The sequence below is a fragment of the Hippoglossus stenolepis genome, chromosome 16 (genome assembly GCF_022539355.2).
Source record: "Hippoglossus stenolepis isolate QCI-W04-F060 chromosome 16, HSTE1.2, whole genome shotgun sequence".
In the NCBI taxonomy this organism is placed as follows: Eukaryota; Metazoa; Chordata; class Actinopteri; order Pleuronectiformes; family Pleuronectidae; genus Hippoglossus; species Hippoglossus stenolepis.
The window spans coordinates 20,567,983-20,587,998 of NC_061498.1; the positions used below are offsets into that span (position 1 = coordinate 20,567,983).

At 39.6% G+C, this 20,016-nt stretch overlaps 1 protein-coding gene across 1 annotated transcript in view; it reads left to right on the forward strand.

The window, feature by feature from the left end:
- Positions 1-20,016, forward strand: part of LOC124854939 (carbonic anhydrase-related protein 10-like) — a 106,190-nt gene that overhangs the window by 50,065 nt on the left and 36,109 nt on the right. The window contains exon 3 of the mRNA XM_047343710.1: positions 5,654-5,796. Within this exon, the coding sequence (XP_047199666.1) occupies positions 5,654-5,796 (143 nt within the window). The remainder of the gene's footprint in view (positions 1-5,653; positions 5,797-20,016) is intronic.

A 20,016-nucleotide genomic window follows, 5' to 3' on the forward strand; every position in this document is an offset into this window, starting at 1 on the left:
CTCTCCCTTACCGCCAACATTGCTGCAACAACCCAATCGTGTAGATACATGCTGCACAACAACAACGTCCCCTTCTCACTCAGAAGGCGGTGCAGGTTCTGGTCCAGGCTCTGGTCATCTCACGCCAAGACTACTGCAACTCCCTCCTGGCTGGTCTGCCTGCTAGTACCATCCGACCTCTGCAGCTCATCCAGAATGCAGCAGCTCGACTGGTCTTCAAACTAACTAAGTTCTCTCACACTACACCACTCCTCCACTCCCTTCACTGGTTACCAGTGGCTGTCCAGTTGACTAAAGACACATCTCTTCCGACTACACCTTGGCTAAGAAGATGGTCTTATTCAGGGGTCGGCAACCCGCAGCTCTGGAGCCGCATGCAGCTCTTCAGTCCCTCTGCAGTGGCTCCCTGTACAGTGATGTGCATGAACGCGTTCATATTTTTCGTGAATGATGAACTGAACAAATCAGTTTTCATATGATGAACGTGAGTGACGTTCACTCCAGCGAGAGTGAACGTCACTCATCTTCACGTAAATTTTTAGGCCATAATGTGAAATACCAGGAGCGAGAGAAAATGTGTGTGTGTGTGCTCCCAGACAGCACACACAGACACACACACAGGCCCGGGGCACCGCCCCAACTCACTCGCTTAGAGCGACACACGCAGTGAGATCAGAGCTTGTTCACGTGAAGCAGCTGGTCAGAACAGTGAAACAGTGAGTTTCTCTGGTCACAGCTGCTCAGTGATCAGCTGCGTCATGATCAGAGCTGAAGCTGCAGCTGGTTTGTACCGAGCTGGAGTTTCTGTGTCCTCCTCCACTCTGCTCTCACTTGAACTAATAAACACTCATCACTAGTTATCAGGACCTGATCAGCACATGTAGTAACTTAGTGTTTGTTTGATTCGCTCCAGAGTTTATGAGGCTGCATTTAAACATCATGAAAAATGACTCGTCAACATTTTGTGCTCAGTACAGGACTCAGTGTTAAAATGAGTGGAGCGACACGCAGACATGATCCGACACCATCCATTAATAACTAAACACATATCGTAAGTATCGTAAGTCACCTAAATCATCCCAATAAAAAATGGAACAAATGGACATGAACTAATTCATTTTTAGAACCATGAACTTAGTTCAAAATTAATTTTATTTGGTCAGAGAGGGGGCAAAATGGCTCTTTTGATAGTAAAGTTGCCGAACCCTGGTCTAAGTCAAGTTGCACTTATACTTACATGCAGCACTTTATAGATTGGCTTTTTTTAAGCTAATGTTCTTACATGATTCTTGCTGTTTTGAGTTTGTACCCTCAACGCACTTATTGTAAGTCGCTTTGGATAAAAGCGTCAGCTAAATGATATGTAATGTAATGTTATGAGTAGCGCAAGTAAATACGAATGATCCTGTATCCAAAGAGTTCCCTCTTGAGCTCTCTCCCCCGATACAGCAGAAGTGTGGCAGGAATTAGTACCACTGACAGCACTGGTCCCATCAATAATATCCCAACCGCACCTACTGGCCATCTGAAACACAAAAACAGATGTGAAAATTTGCTTTGCATTTGGTGTGAAAACAGCATTAGACCTACTACCATTGCATTTGCTTCTTTTTTCCTGTCACTCACTTGTTGAATTTGTTTTGTTTAGCCTGCCGTGCTCATGCAGACTATTAAGGCCACAGTTTCTTGTAAAGTCCCCTTTAATAATTTAGCAAATCACGAATGGTCCTCTTCATTATTGCGAAGTATACGTCAACTTTGACATCCAGTGCTTCTTTATGCCTTGTACATCAGCATTCCAAATGTGAAATTTTGTAGCTAGATAATTGAATTTAGTTGGAATCAGCTGATCCATTCACAGAAACAGCAATCAACATGATTTTTTATTTTAAGTAAAAATCTTGTGGAGTTTGACCAAAAAATCTATGTCAAAGCGTTGACTAATAACGACCAGAGAGCTATAGAGTCAATAACATGATGCTATCATATTGGCTGCAGTTCACCATCCACTTTTGTATAATCCTGCTCTGCTGGACTAACTGCTGGACAAAAGAGACACGGTTTACAGGCAGCTATAATAGAGGCCTTGAGGCTTTCACAGGTCAGGGAGCATGTTACCAAATGTTAGATAATACCCAGAAAATAGGTCTAGACTCCATGGATTAAATATAAATGTAAGGATCACTGTGCTGAGTGTGTGTGTTTGTGTGTGTGTGTGTGTGTGTGTGTGTGTGTGTGTGTGTGTGTGTGTGTGTGTGGGGGGGGGTAATCATGCCATTACAATATTCATAAAAACACTTTGCTTTACTCAGACAGGCAAGGAGGGAAATTAAACAAACTGATGAAATGAACCAAGAGGACAATTCATTTTCATCATATTTATTTTTATTTCTAAAACACAATTTGGAGAAGCAGACATTACAACCAAATACTGTTTCTAGTTTCGGCAACAGAAAAGTCACTCAGCAATCTGTCACTGGACAGAAATCTAACATGAGCCTTTCCTAAGTCTCCATGACTAAATAAAAAGCTAAATAAACGCTCTGGCCATTATTGGAAGAAATACGGTTATTGAGCATCCAGCTGGACTTCAGTGGGCAGCCCTGAATATGTAAGTGTAGCAACTGAAACCTTAGGAATTACTTAAAATATATACATAAAAACACATCTTCTTTATTTACATCTTCATCAAACTTACAATAATTAAAAAGTATTTTTAAAGAACACTCAAAGTAGTGCATAGTTTTTGTTGGTACAGAATATGTTTTTCAAACATTCACAGTGCAGCTTGTAAAGTATGCGAACCTCTCGCCCCATGACATCAATATAAGTGAATTGGAGTCAGGAGTTGTCAAAACCTGGAGTCCAATCAATAAAACCAGACTGGATGTCTGTGATGTAGCTCTGACGCAAACAAAACACATTCAAACATTTAAAATTTGTCATTTGCTGACCACACCATTGGTCAATAATAGTTGATTTGTATAAAGCTAGAGAGAGTTAGAGAGAAGTCTGATGAAAGACTTTAGATATTGATCAGATGACTCTGCGGCTGCTGTCTCAGCTAAGATGAGTGGTAAGGGAAAAGACAGGATGTTCAACCAGGTTAGGGCTGCTACACACTAGCGGATAATTGGGCCGGTTTTAGACCCAATTCGCCCCTTCCGACAACCGAGGGAGCTTTCCAGACTGGAGGTCGGTCGGTACCGATTATCTTCCCCGATAATGCTGAAGTGAAAGGGGTTTACAAAATAATCTTAATTCTACCGATTGAGTTGGAGCCTCCCTGATCTCAAGGAGACAGAAACCCGCAATAGCCAATGACAGACAGCTGACCGGGAAGCGTCACAAACCAGAAAACAACAATTCACTTCCAATTCACCTCCAGCTAAATGTATAAACCATTCCCACCTTCTCAGCCATGACTACATCCTTAGTTTTTTCCCTCTTAATTTGTTTTTCGCAGCAAAACAGACACAGAACTTTACCACACTGGCGGTAATGCACCTAAAAGAAAGAGATTTCAAGTGTCTTGAATCGCCAATTTGAAATTGTTTTCTACAAACGGCAAGTGTGTGGTCTTATGTTCTGGCCAAATCGTCCAGTGTTAAGAGTTGACACTGTATGGTTATAACTAGTGTGACATAACTAGTGTGCACCAGCCTTTTGAAGGGCCCAAGAGTCAAGGTTAAAGGCTTAAAGGAATAATTGGAGCTGGTAATATCATGTTCTTGAGTTGATCAATCACAAATGGTGGTGCATGGATCATGGTGTCCATGGCAGATACAGACTCCAGAGGTGACACATAATGGAGGGAGCATCATGATTTGGGGCTATGCCGTCTCTAGGCCTTAAAACCTCAACATCAATGGGGGGGAAATTAATTCCCGAGTTTATCAGGGCTTCTTACAGGATAATGTCAGGGTAAATCTACTACAGAACAACTTCAAACTAAGAAAATCCACCTTAACCCAACAGAGATGCTGAGAAATGAGCCCCAGAGAGTCGTTCACAGCAGACATGCTGAGAATGAGAAGCACTTCTGTAGTTTCTGAGGTTATTGCTGCCAAAGGAGGTTCAACTGCTTATTAAATCCAAAGTCTTTCATGCTCTTTCTTCCAGCACAGTGAATGTTTAACGGGTGTGTTCGAAGAGACACTTATTATTTTAGCTTGTGTGGTATTAGCTTATATTAGGTTATATGCTTATATTAGGTTGTCTGCACCGATGTCGTAGACGAAGATCAGATCACATTTTACAACCTTCTCTTACCAATTGTAAGGTGCAGGTAAGGGGCAATAAGAACGTGTGGAATCAACAAACAAATGTTAGCTGTGTTTCAGAGGTCATCTCCTTCGGTGGAACAGAAATGAAAAACTGTGGTCTATGGAGGATTCCCTTGACACTTACTGCTGTCGCCTAGCAACAGATCTGCAGTTGGACATGATGAGAAAGTTTTAATGCCCCTTGATGTGTAGGGTTAGGTGTTCTTCTGAATCGAAGCGTGATACTCAAGCATCGGATGTCTTGTCGCTGGCCGGCACCATTAACTCTTTAAAAGACGTTTTTTTGTCGAGGTGCAATAAATCGTAGGATAGGTTGGGCCAGGAAGGATCCACCCGTTTCTCTGGGATGGAAGGTTGCATTTTATCAACCCCTGAGTTGAGACACAGCTCTTATCTCTGGTTTCTTTGTGTTAGTTTTAATACTTGTATCTTTTCCGTTTTATTGTGAAGACAAGGCTTAACAGGCCATCCTGTTTGGGATCATATTGTTAATCACAATTCCTCAACTACTCTGGCTGTGGCCCGCTAAGCAGAAGGTCAATGGTTTGATCCCTGGCTTTTCCGGTCTGCATTCTGAAGTATCCTTGAGCAAGACACTGAAGACAAATTCCCCTTGATGGCTGTGCTGACAGTGTGTGAATGGTGTTGAAAAAAGGTGCTGCATATAGAAGCACTGTATGGATGTGTGTATGAACAGGTAAAAGGGACTTTGAGTGGTCAATAGGACTCAAAAAGTGCTATATACATAGAGACCATTTACCATTTAACTAAAGAGAGCTGGAGGTCCTGGGATAATCTGAGGGATCACAGAAAAGGTTATTTTCTTATTTATCTCTACTTCTCTCTTGTTAAATACTTACTATCTTCTCAGGCCTCTAATTATTTTTCAATTGAGACAAATCCATGCAGGAACACTCACGGCTCACAACCCATGACCACACTGTTTCATTTGAAGAGATCACAAGAAAAAGGCTGGGAACCCCTGCTGTATGATATAAGCAATGAAAACTAGTGGGAGAACTTTTAGAGGCTATAATAAAGTCCATTTCCCTGCCTCACTTATACTTGCAGATAATAACCTGGAGACTTTAATCAAAGCCGCTTTTTTAATGAAGCCGTATGTAAATTCAAATCTCCCTAAACTCCCCATTTCTCCTGTTCTATCATAATGAAGCCCATCTGCTCACTTTCTCCCGGTTTTATGGTTTGATCTTTTAGAGCACACACACACACACACACACACACACACACACACACACACACACACACACACACACACACACACACACACACACACACACACACACACACACACACACATTAAATACTGTCACTCTCTTTTTCTCCTTCTCTTTCTCCAACACCAGTCCCATCCTTCTGGGGTTTGGTGAACTCAGCCTGGAACCTGTGCACCATAGGGAAGAGGCAGTCTCCCATCGACATCGAAACCAGCCACATGATCTTTGACCCCTACCTGACCCCTCTGAGGCTCAACATGGTCGGACGCAAGGTGAGGACCGCCATTGTTTAGATTACCTGACACCTGTCTTTGGTTGAGAGCTCCTCCTCGGGGGCAGTGTCTTTTCAAAAGAGAAACTGTCCTTCTCTGACAGCGCTGGGCTTTAATTCGTCACAGATGAGGAGTCGAACATGACACATTATCTAAATCAAGACGCAGAGAAGATTCTGTCTGACAAAGACTATGAGCTTTCCATCCACATCCGAAGGCTTTACAATTCCTAGCTGCATTTGACTGGGCTAGGCTCAGGAGGTATTATAATCATAGCCCTCTACACAGCAATCACAGTTAATCTTTACGGGAAAAATCCTCTCTAAAGCACCCTGAATCACCGTTAAAATACATTGCATCCAAAATTAATTTTTATGTTTAGTAGTGTATTCTAGTTCTTGGCCACATTTTGATGGAATGAAATCTCTCAGAGGTATTTTTTCATTGGAGAGCTGAACTGCATGACTGCAGCCAAACAAGATCGACAACAATGACAGATATAGTTTCACTGACAAGTGCTTAGGTTTACAGTATGCCTACTCACATGTACTACCATTACTAGAAATACCTCTATAATTTTCATTACTGCTCCTTTCATCTCTGTCAGAAACTGTCATCTGTATAGATACTTTAAACATGAATACACTTCTCTATTTATGACAGACACTGTAATATTGTAATTTAATTGATGTTCTCTGTTACACGTGACATCTATATTGCACTTCAGTCCACCCTGGGAGAGGGATCCCTCACATGTGACTCTCCCTGAGATGTTTTTTTTGTAGTTTCCCCTCATCCTTTTTTAGGGTTAAGGGCAGAATATATTACACCTTGTTAACCCTTATGAGACAAATTGTAATTCGGAAATATGGTCTATACAATTTCAATTGGATTGATGGATTGATGGATTGATGGATTGATGGATTGATGGATTGATTGATTGAAGATGTGGCCTTGGAATTGGACGGTTTTATTGTGATATAAATGGTTTTCAGATTTAGGTTCAAAATATAAATATCCTCATGTACTCTAAATTATAATTACCCCTAGTATGAATACACTGAACATATCTCAAAAAATCTATATTCCATCTTACTTTAAAACAAGGCTTTCTCTAAATTCAGGGTTTCAGATTAAATCTTCTCTCATCTTCTGCTTGGCATTTTAAGGTTCTGTTTCCTAATGACAAAAAAATAACGGTTTTGTTGAAAAACAAAACACAAAATACACAGATAAGTTATAATTCAATTATCACAAAAACACAGAAGTGCTTTCAGGTAAAGGTCCAGGAGACAGTGTGGCTGAGGATCTGGCAGAGTGTGACAGAAACACACTGGACTGAATAATTAGGGCACAGGTGAGCATGTTCAAGAAAGGCAAACTTTCTAATAAGACAGGATAAGAAATAAGGATACAATACCAGAGGCTTTAATTAAACGTCAGTGTTACTGGTGTTACATCGTGTCTAGGGACATTATATTACTGTTTCATTTTAAACCTTGTTTGGTTCATTTTTGTGTACTAATTATTAGTACTGTTATTTATAGTATTTATAAGTGCTAGTATTTAGATTTTTCTGTTTCAACCCGTCAGATTCAAGTCGGATAGTCATGTTCTACGGTAAAGTCACATCACAGAGAAACGGAGTCTCATCACATGACAAGCAGAGAGTTGACCGACGAGCATGATGAGGATTTGCTGTTAAAAGAGCATTAAAATGTTGGATGATCTGCGGCTCTCCTGGCTCATGGAAATCTAACGTAACAGATCTCACTCAATCCATCCTGCACAGATACTGAGCCAACACACGCCTTTTCTTGTTTATTGTCCTGTTTAATCGGTAACACCAGTGTTTTAAAGAGTTCATCACCCAGTGGGAAAATTTCCACTCAGTGACATCCTGAGGGTGAAATACCATTTTGTAAGATGGCCATGGATGTTGTGATCCGTTCCGAGTAACCTCAATAAGCATCAGGTGAGTAGTAGCTGAATGCAGATTGTTGGGAAAGTACATGTAGTGGAGGTCACGCCCCCAGCCAGCAGCACATGATGTCAGGGGGAAAACAAGATAAAAACTAGGCTCTTAAATAGCATATCTCCAAATTTCACACACTTACTCAGTTCCCTAAATTTGCGTGATTTTTTCATCAAGATCAATAAATTATTACCTGGGAAAACTGAAGATGTTGAATCTTGCAATGTGAAAGAAAGTATAGAGAAAAATCCCTGGATCCGCCCCCTAATCCGGATCCGCATTAAATGGGTCCCCTTTCCCTGACCCATGCCATGACCTTCCCCCAAGTTCAGTCAAAATCCATCATTCAAACACACTTCCAAATTTTTCAATAATGTAATATGCTAAGGACTGACTGTTATTGGCCCACTAAAAATAATGAATGTGTCATAACAAGAAGGGCAACAACTGGTATCTGCTGTGGACCACCTCCAAGTCCTGCACTGGGGCGGGTCCTGGGGAAACAAGGTGTGTAATTGGTAAAAAATCTATTCATATAAATTCACAGGTACAGGCACAGGTAAAAAAAAATAAAAACTTGAGTTGGTGGCGGGGGAGAACTGACGTAGACTTTTCTTAGGAGAACTTCAAATGATTGTGCAGTATTTTTAACATAAAAATCAGCTTATATGAAGCCAAGGCAGCCACAAGGATTTGTTTTATTGTGAAGGCCTACAACACCACCTTGGACTCCTTCACCTCCCCTCAGATTACTGTCACAAAGTTAGCGGTGAAAATGTTCTCAGTGGCTTTGCTGCTTGTAAGCACAAGCATAGGCACGTCATTGCTGAAGAAACACACACACACAGTTGAGCACAGGTGCTGCAAATATTCAGATACTTTTTTCTTTTTTCCAAGAACAGAACTCAGCCACCGAAATGGGAGGACAATGAGGCCATAACCCATCTGATTTGAGTGACTATGTGTGTAGCATGTGTGTTGAATCACAGATGGGGTGGGTTGTAGGTCATATGTTAACAGATCCAGGTGGGTTCAGATTTGACTTGGAGATAATTGAGGGTAATGGATCGGGTCCGATAAAAAGGTTTGGGTTTACAAAAGTGTACCCGGTCACCATGTTCTCCAGCCGACTCTGTCTGTCTGCTGGTTAATGCTGAGCAGGATTTTCTACTCTGAACACTGCGATCTGCAGAATTACCAACTGTCTGAGCTCAAAATGATGTAAAGCCCCATAAAGCTGAGGGTCCACTTTTACATTATTCATTTGATCCATTGTTATTATAATGAATATCCATCATATTTAGGTGATTAACAGAGAGTAATGACAACACGCCTTGTTTTGGGAAAATCACTCACTGTTCTCAGATGCTATTAATGATGCATTCACCTGACATATGGCCTGATTAAACATTGCGTTACCACTGTTAATATCCAAAAGTATCAGGATCTGTGAGCTTGGCTCTCGTGTTTCTGGTTTTTGTTTTGGGTCTTTTTTTGGTATAACACATCCCAGATTTCACCATTGATGAAATGATGTCATTGCAATGTAGGACCTCAGCATTTATTTTAATAAATGAAGGCCCAGTGGCAGGGCGTGAAAAAATAACACCCCAAACTGTAAAACTGTAGTTTTCTTTGAGACATATTTTTATTCTCTTAGTTCCATACATCAGCGATTCGTACCTAAACCAGGTTGTGTTTCATGATGTCTCTCAGTGTTTGGCAAATCCTGCACACTGTGACTAGGTTTTGTGAATAGGGGCACTGCCCAATCAGAAGTTTTAATATTTATTTATTTATTTTATCTATGAAAACATTTCTTTTAATTAAACTATTAATATGTTAATAGGAGCTGTTATTTTAAGTGAATTCTAAACACACACACCCGCACACACACACAATAATTAATTACAAATACAATTAAATATCATTTGTGCCCATTTGTATGCATATGCATACGGTATTAACAGAAATTCCATGCAAATGTATTTCAAATGAGCTCCGGCACAGTTTTTCAATAATCCAGATTTTTCATTCGCCTAGGCAACCTACATTCCCCAGTGGCCTGGATTAGCAGGGGCTGAGCTTCTGATGGCTCTGATCTGATCTCAAACCGTCCTCGTCTGAACCACAGCGTGCCACGGCAGCCATGATTAGTGGCTGACACTGCTGTCTCTCGGGGAATAACATGGCGCTCACCCCTTGGCACTTCTTAGCCCTCATCTCAATGAGCAAGTCTCGAGGGAATTACAGGGATATCACCTTCTGAAGAGGTCGTGGATGAGGCTAATGTTCCATCTGGGTTTCTTTGTGGTCTGTCAGACTGTGTTAACCACTAGTTTCAATTAAATAGTAGATGTTTGGCATTCACATGTAACAATAGAGAGGACCAGGTGGAAGTTTATGCTTGCACTTAAGTCAGATTTAAAGTTCTGTGGCCCCAATATGTCTTGATTTAACGGAAAACAATTTAAAATTAATAAATACCTTTTCTGCACAACAGCTCTAGTCTTGGTGCTGACAGAGACTTGATACTTTAATTTAGAACTTGCAGGATCTAATGTGACTGCTTTTCATACTAAACCTCAGACAAGAGGCTCACTGCGATGCTATAGCTAAGTGGATGAGTGGATAGGTTTTGTCATTTACCAGAAGGAGTGGGCACCTTTCAGTACAGTTGTTCTATTAGGAGTGTAATTACCCTCCCCTCGCTCTGTTTGTCCTCACCTACAACTTTTTAAACAGGGTAACGCATAATGTAACTAACTAAAATGTTTCAACAAAAACAAAAGTCTTCGCGAGTTTACTTGACACCAGGTGTAAAACAGCATCACATCTGAAACAAAAACTTTGGTGAGGTTGTCATAGTGATGTCATCAATGTTATCTCAGCATGGAGGTGACAAATGTACAGTAGAAGGCATAAGTTGAGAATGATGTGGGTATTTAGATGTAATGAAGTTACATTTTTAGTTTGACCCACAATTGCAGTTCAAAAGTAAAAAAAATCTCAAGTCAGGCAGGAGCATGACCTGTGAAGCGAAGACTCTGCTGCACTGGCCCAACAGCCGCAGTTTCAATTAGCAGAATACTTCCAATACAAACACAATCACATTAAAAATAAAATCTGCTTCATCAAATTAGATTAGACATCAAGGCAACAATAATTCATCTGCTTGTCGCTTAATTTCAATCACTGTTGCATGTTCAGATGAAATATTAATATCTTAGCAAATAATGATTCAGACAGTGAATAATTCCTCAAACATTATACAAACAGTAAGAAGAAGAAAATGTAGGACATATGCAGATACCAGAATATGAATTATAATGAATAGTCGTTATTGCTATAAATATACATATGAAGTAAAGAGTCTGTTTCATTATTACCATAATACTATATGGTTGTGATGATGAAGCGAGGACCAGTTCTGTTGCAGTGCTGTTCACCATAACCTTGTTACTGTAGGAGAAAAGCTTACAAGCACATGTAGGGTTTATTCTCAGTATTCAGTCATTTGTGCTGGCGCTTTGATATAATATTACATAAAGTATGTTTCCCCCTTCCCCTCAGTAAAGGGCAGCAAGTGCCTTAGGCTCGACACATTCAGTCAGACAGACGTTTGATGAAGACAATGAAGAAGACATTTAGAGTGTGAGGCAGTTCAGAATCTTGAATGGAGTTTTTAATTAGCTGGAAGATGTCCACGGTGCAGTCCGTTATCCTGTGAATTACTTAAAGGGATGTGCTTTACACGCTGTAATGCTTATTGACGATGTTGTTTTTTACTGCCCGCCTTAATACAGTCTGTTGGACTTACTACATTTTCTCTGTTTGAACCTTAGACTGTACATAAAGATGGACGACATGACTGCCTCTCAAAGGTGAAGACAAAGTGTCTTGATCGCCTTCAGGTGGCTGGCTGCAGTGTAGGTCATTAATCCTGCCTCCTCCATGTTAGTGAATAAAACGTGGACCGAATTAAAAAGTCACAGTACACATCAGATCGATTTTTCTCAAAGATGGATTGTGTCCTGATTGGTAGTTCTTATCACACTGATGTGTGTTCAAGTGTCCATCCCCAAGATGGCACTGTTCATATCTGAGATATTTTAGCTTCATTTCTGGATAGTGGGAAGATGTGGAGATGTGTTGTTTATACTCTTTATAAACAGTCTATGGTTTCAGTCCTCCACAGGTTAAATGCATTATTTCTATTGTCAAATTGAACTCAGTGTATCAATCACTCAGATGCTGCATTTCTTGGAGAGAACCTTCTCCCTGGCGAAGGAGTTCTAAAGTAAAAAAGCTTCAAGATGGTCATTCTCACATAAAAATATGTACAATTATTATCATGACAACCGTAAACATATTTTGAGAGAACAGTGCCCCTGGATCTCAAGGAGAATATTCAAATTTAATAGCAGAGCAGCAAGTTGTTCTTTGCCAAGAGCAAAGATCCCACAATGTTCAAACTTTTGATCTGAAGACCTGAAATAATAATTTTTCATTTCCAGGGTGGACTTAAACAGTGGTGGCTGTGTTGTTAGCGACACTAATTTTCAGGAGTATTTTGACAGTGACATGTTAAAGTCATTACTTAGGCTCCATCAACTGAAAGCTTCATTAAAGTTTACACAGAAGGTAAAGCTGAATATTTATTAATGTCATTTATCACCATAGAACCATGATTATATATTTCAGATTATGGGAGGAAAAATCTTACTCACAGTGACAGACCTTAGAATTCCATAGCTTGTTTCTGCCTCTGTGGCCCAAAAGTAAAAGTATATATATATATGTGTGTATATATATATATTAACGATTAAAGCAGAAAAAGTATAAGTACTTGTATACACAATGGTCTCTATGAGTATCAGTATTATATTACTCTCTAACTAGATCAATATTGTACATATATTAATTGTGTAGTGGTACTTTCATGTTGTAGTTGAGGAGATAGACTACCTTGTGAACTGATTACTCAACAGCCTATTGAGCCACAACAGTAAAAAACAGTTGTCACTTTTAATGTTGAGACCTAATAGTGTATATATGTCAGTGTGTTTTACATACAAAAATCTAAATAAATATTAATAAAATGAATATACTCACAGTGCTTATGAGGCACAAGTATCAGAGCATTGTACTTAAGTGTAATACTTAAAGTAAATTAACTGAGTTACTTTCAATGACTGGATGAAACAGCAGCAGTCACAGGCTCGTCACCAGCAGTTAGCATTAGCAGACGATTCTTTAATAAAATGGGGTGTTATAATGATGTAATGTGTTCAGCTCTGTGCTCGGATCAGGGATTGAAACATGAACAGCCTGTGACTCTGTGCTGTAAAAACTCTTAGTACCTTTCCATTCCCCGGGAGTTCCTGTCCAAAATGGTTTTAAGACAGAGTGCTGTGTTCACAGTCAGGCTCCGGGGCTTAATCCTGCTCAGCATCAAATCCACAATCCATGCTGTTTACCTCGCTCGGCTTAACTGGACCTGTCCGGTGGGATGGTTTTACACAGATGTTTTATTGCAGGCTGTGTGCTCCGTTATTTAACAGCGGCTCAGTATTTTCAGTTCTTTTGTGGCACAGTTAGTTTTGCTGTGTATGATTCATTTTCTGCAAATAATCTCGTTTGAATCAGCTTGCATCATAGGAATTTTACTTTTCTGAAATAGCTTTCACAGACATGAACTGAAGTCCAGACAAGAACATGCATTTTCTGCAGGGGCTCTGTGTGTGAGAAAGTCACTTACTCCTGGCATTTTCCAAGTAAGCCTGTGTGAGACTACGGAAGGAAAATGCCCAGAAAATTCACAGTGAGCTTATGCGTGTGTCAATGAGGTTTTGAACATGCATGAAAATAAATCAAAAAAGAATACAAATATCTCAGGATTAAATAGAGGTGCTATACATGTAGAAGATGCAGAAAAAGTTAAGACAACGAGATCCAAGAGCTTTTGGGCGATAAGAACTGATGCCGGTGTCTGTGCTAGAGAGAGAAACACCTGATCTCTGCAGGGTAATTAATTAATTTATATACTTATTTTAATTGTGACGCAAGAAGATATACAAAACCTGATTACAAACAATGTGTTAAGAATACAGGGGAGAAACTGGTGTGTTGGCCTTATTTGTTATGGAGAGATTTTATGGTAGTGTGGGATTCTTGTGCATGTAGGTGTGAGAAGAAATTAAAACGGGGGAGAAAGGGGGAAAAAAAGGGGAATTCACACATCATGTTCTGCCTCCTGCAGAAGACACACCTCGCTTGAATTTTCCTGACATTTTCCTGTTGTTGGGAACTGATCTGACCCGAGCAATCTCCTGCTGCAGTCTTCATATGTGAAAGGTAAACTCAGGAGTCTTACGAGAGTTTATATCTGAAAACAGCTGAAGATATACACAGGTTCTTTAAAGGGATAGTTCACAGAAAAATGAAAATTCTCAGCACTATACCAATGGAGGGGTGGGTGCGTGTGAACTTTTAGGCAGAAAACTTGGTGTAAATGACGGAGTTACAAGTTGAATTTGAATGTAGGGGCTTAAGGACACTTTTCTGTTGTTTTTTCCATTTGAAGAATTGATCCCCAGTTAATTTAATTGTATTGGATTCGGCTGAATCTCTGTTTACCCCTGAAACTCCAAAAGTGTTTTGAGGACTCAAACACTTCACCCACCCCTCCATCGGCAGAGTGGTGAGTAGATAATGAGTGAATTTTCATTTTTCTTTGAACTATTCCTTTAACATAGACGTATTATACATTTTCTAAAATGATGCTAGATGATTAATAACGATAACAATTAAATAGAGTTTTACACAATGATTATTCATACATTTTTTACAACGTTCCTATTGTACTGTTTCAAAAATTGTGCTCAGTTCTCACACCACATGGCACCACCAGAGATTTAGTTTTGCAAGTGCAAGTGCTTGTAGTAAATACATGAATAAGCAAGGTTAGTTATGGATGAGCAGCATTTCAAGGACTGGTAGATATCACCAATGCTCCTGGGGCGTTCCTTAAGACACAGAGCAGGAACAGCAACATCTCCAGTTAGAGTCCAGCTGAGGCTTTTGTTGCACATTTCCTGTCATCACTGTCATCACTTCACGGCCTGTAATATACTCATGAATAAATTTCTTTCAGCGGCTACCAGCCAGTTGATATTGCAAATAACACTGTCAGAATAAGAATATATTATAGTTGTGATTATAAACTTTATTTGTATATCAGCTTTTATGCATTCATTTCTGCTCAAAATAAAACAGTATGAAGCATTAAAGCATATAAATGGTATAAATGATACAAAAAAGTGTATCAAATAAAAACAAAGCAAAGTTTATTTAAAAATACAATTAATTAAAACCAAGATCATAACAATCAGTCCGCAGCTTTTTTAATTTGTGGTCGGAGTTTATTTCAAATCTTTGGTGCATAAAAACAGAAGTCTGCACCAACATCCTTTTTATAGTAAATTTTTGTAATATTTAACAAGACTGCACTACACGACCTGAGAGAATAGTTTGGAACATACTCACAAAAGCAATCAGACATGCACGAAGGTGCTCAACCATCAAGAGCCTCATAAACAAGTGAAAGAATTTTCAAATCTCACAGAGACAGCAAGCCAGTGTAATGGTGCTAAAACTGGAGAAATGTGATCTAATTTCCAGGTTCTTGTTAAAACCCTGGTTGCTGAAGTCTGTACAAGCTACCTGAATAATTCATGTGAGAAAAAACAAAAGCACAAATCAACGTTTTCCCATCTTCCATTGTAAGGTATATGGTCCGACAAGCAATATTTCTTAGGGGATAAAAGACAACCTTGGTAATCTCGTTAATGTGTGAATACAAATTAAACTCAAAATCAAGAATAACACCCATTATTTTACTTTTGACTTGTTTTGTGGTGCCAGATATCAAAGTATGCAGAAAAAGTCTCTGCTCACCTGTGTACCAATTACAAGAACTCAGTCATCAATTATTTAAAGAAACTCATTGACGAGTCTATGCTAGAGAGTGTGAATTACTGCAGCTGCCATCTGAAAATATAAAATTATCTTCTGCTGGGTTTAGGTAGGTTTGTGTGTCTAGAAGAATCTTGTGATCTCCTTTGTCAAAAGCGGAAATTAAGTGCACAACTGTCAAAATAGATCGTTTTTTGTTATCCGCACTCACTCTGACCTTTTACTTCCTGCTATCTTACAGTGTGGATGCTTTCCAGCTTGATCTCGCTTCTGCTTGCACAATTTTGTTTTTCGGCTGTGAGAAAAAATAAGCAGCAACTCCTGGATACTGATAAATCATTGCAACTATAATTTATGCGGGTATAGTAGGCTGTTGCCATATTTGAACATTTTTTATCGTCTCCTCAGCAATGTATGAGCATGGCCTACCGACAGCACAAGCCTGCACAAGCCTCTGGATTCATAGCACCTAAAAAAAGCTCATAAGCAGCAAATGGCCCCCTTCTCCGTGGATGACTATGACAAACTTCTACTAAAGGTTGCAGGGCTGGAAACCACAATTCACCAGTTAGAAGTGAATGTGGATGTAAATGGGTTGTTTGGGAATGACAGCAATTGGACTCAGAACAGTGGACAGGAGCATACTAACTCATTTTTCATTTGTACCAACAAGACTGCCAAGAAACATGAAGGCTGTGTGCCGGATAATAACTCAGTCAATCCTCTGTGGGAGTCCCTTGGGGCAAAGCCTAAAAGTAAATAATTACTATGGACTATGGGAGGACGAGTAACGAGCTGAGCCCAGCACCCTGAGATTTGTGATGTGACTGGCTGGTCCGCATTATCATTGTCTACAACTTCTGTACAGACTTGGACATAGCTGTGGACTGCTGCGAAAGAGACAGCTAGCAACAAACTTCCCAGAATAAGTGCACAGCTAGAAAACCCACTTACTCCACTATTGCAGGAGCCGGGATCTCCATCCTGTGCAACCTCACTTTCTCACAGAGGAGGAGGACTGAGTAAATCCAGTAAAATGCCAAAATACTGCTTTCACAAAGATATGGTCTCTGGAATGACGGGAAGAGTTCTGAATACTGTGGCTGCACATCCATCTGTATGCATTCTGCACACAGTGAAAAAAGATGATGTGATGCAGGAATCGGAAATGCTGAAACGAGAATTTACTGTTGAACACAGTCAGCTCTGTGAACTCTGAGTTGTTTATCAGCCTCCCTCTCCCAGCAGCCAGAAGAGGAGCGGAGCAGCAGATTGTTGGAACTAAACACAGGGCTTTCAACTGCTGCTGGGACCAGAGAAGTCTTGTTAAGGCAGGTGGACTTTGCCTTAACAAGTAGGAAGTCAATCTATTCAACCATAACATAAACTATTTGTTCTTCCTGCCTCACCCATCTGTTCCTTCTGTCAGGAACAAGAGACAAGAGGAATTTAAAAAAAGGAGTGCCACTTCAGCCCCTGCCTGAAGTGAGCTTTAATCATGAGAGAGCAAAGAGGAAGAGGATGCTACAGTCTGGGGGCAGATAGACGAAGGTTACTTCATAGTTTGGTATCCAGAATATTGACAGCCAGGGCCTAGGAGGATTTGCGCCCTCTGATGCAGTTGCGTATTTGTATTTGAAGGTGGACTTTAATTACAGCCCATTGCACGCAGTTATGTATAATATTCTGAACGTGCTGGTTGTGGGTCGACCTGTGCATCAACACTGTGCTGAGTGTAGATGTCTCAGAATCACGTCCGTGCCTAGAGCTGTTTCACTACTCCAGTGATTTTATCAACCACAGCAAACTAAGTTCTTTGAACAAATTTACAAAAATATATAATTAAGAATATAATTAATGTCTTGGTCCCAATGTGTATAAATATGCATAAAAAAATAAATATAAGATTTAATGTGGTTTAAGCATCTAAGTGGTTTGCATTTATTTATGAAGTATTTGATCGATTCTTTCTGACTATATCTGTTGTCCACAGCTGCTTTAGAGTTTATGGAACGCTTCTCCTTCAGGTCATTAAATCCCTGCATGTGAAGGCAGCAGGACACAATTAATCAGCAGCCGGCACTTCAGCTCTTTAATCCTTGAAGCGTCACTTTGTTTGCAGTTTTTCAGTGTTCAGTTTTTTCCCTTGAAATGCCTTCCAATGCTGATACTGCTGCATCACAGTTTTCGATAGGATGTGCAGAATTGAGCCTGAAGAATTAGACTGAAGTGATCTTATAAACAACTTATTATACACATTAGTTTGAATTGAGTTTTTACTTATTTATATTTATATATTTAAGTCAGGTGTACTTTAAACTGTTTACTGTTTACATGGTCAATTTCAGCTTCCAATTTGCTTTTGCACCAAAAAATGGCATTTTTTCATCTACTGTTGCCATTTGTATTTTTTCAGAAAAAATGTTGACTCTTCATTGGTACCTTGGAGCCCTACACGTGACGGAGCCCACACACAAAGGGAACTCTCTAGACTTAGTCACAGATCAGAGAGAGCAACTGTGTTTTCTTTGAGATTCCTTACTTGAGAACAATATGTTGCTAAAAAACGGAAACATTACTCGTGCTTTCTCTCTCACATGCTCTCTCTTGTATCTCAGTCAATGAAGTACTTCAATATAAATTACAAATATTGATGCTTTTGCGCACATAAAGGTGAAGGTGGTTGTCGTAAAAACGAAAGAAATCTGGTTAAAATGCCACACTGGTTATAACAGAAAAAAGAATGTTGAAAAGTATAAGAGCTGAGTGATCCTTAAGACTCCAAAAGCCAACAGGCCTTTTCAAAAACGGATTCTAATTGCATGGCCTCAGATCTTCAACAAATTGTCAACATGTCTCTTCTCTCCTTTGTGCTCCCAGAGGACCTGCAAACTGCCGTCATCAAGCAGCTCTTCAAAAAGAATAATCTAGACACATCACTAAAGAACAATTATGAGCCCATATCAGGTCTTCCCATTTTTAACTACAATCAATCAATGGAAGTACAATCACTGATGGTATTTTTGTTTCAACTGCTGAACAACTTCTTGACACTAAACTACTGTGTTGATGTCCTCTAGTCAGGATTTGGACCACACCACAGTGCTGCTCTGGTTAAGGTCTCAAATGACACTACAGCCACAGGAAGAATCTCAGTCTTGATATTTGTCAGCCTCAATGTATTATTAGACCATCTGGAAAAGTGGGGTAGGACTTTCTGGCACAGCACCAAACGGGTTTTAATCATACTCGAAGGACAGGAACTACTTTGTGTGTAATGGAAATGCACATCCAAACGGACCAAAATAACATGCAGAGTTCCCCAGGGCTCCATTGTGGGGCCTCTTCTGTTCAACATCTACAGGCTCCCACCAACTCAGTTTATGGAAAATAACAAAATATGTTTCCAGAATTATGCAGATGACACAAACATTTAAATAGCCTTATCAACAAGGAACTAAAATCACATACAATCTCTAAGCTAGTGCATTGATCAAATGAATTCAATGTGCCATTTCTACTCAGTTAAACAAAGATAATACTGAGGTTATTGGAGACAAAAAAGAATGATCAAAAATCTGCACTCAGCTTCAAGTTGGTAAAGTAAAAAACCACAAACTCAGCCAGACATGTAGGTGTAGTTATGACATCAGACCGTTTTTTGTTTTTTTTTAATCTGTCTTCTATCAACATAAGAACATATGGAGGATTAAAGGATTTATGTTTCAGTAGGATTTAGAAAAAACTTGTGTTTATCTTCAGTCGACTTTAAAAGTGTAATGGTGTGTTTACAGGTCTATAAGGAATTGATTAGACAGCTGAAGGTGATTTAAAACACTGCTCTTCAAGTCCTCACTAACACCATGAAAGTGCACATCACTCCAGTTCTCAGATCTTTACACTGGCTCCCTATTGGTCAAAGAATTAATTTTAAAATACTGATACTGATTTTGATTTATAAAGCACTGACTGGTTTAGGGCTAAAGTAAATTCCTGACCTACTGCTACAATCCAGACCCCACGGGTCCTCTGGGACAGGCCTGCTTAAAACTAAATATTGAGAAACAGCGTTCAATTTAATGCTCCATGTATCAAGAACGACTCTGTTCTATTAAATCAAGGCTGAGGACTTTCCTTTCTGTCACTGTCTTTTATTGATTCCAAAAATTGACACTGTAACTTTTACTCTGACATTTCTAATTTCATCTTCTATTTAACTCTTTTTTATGCCTGGTCTTTTGTATTAATAAGCTCCTACTACTAACAAT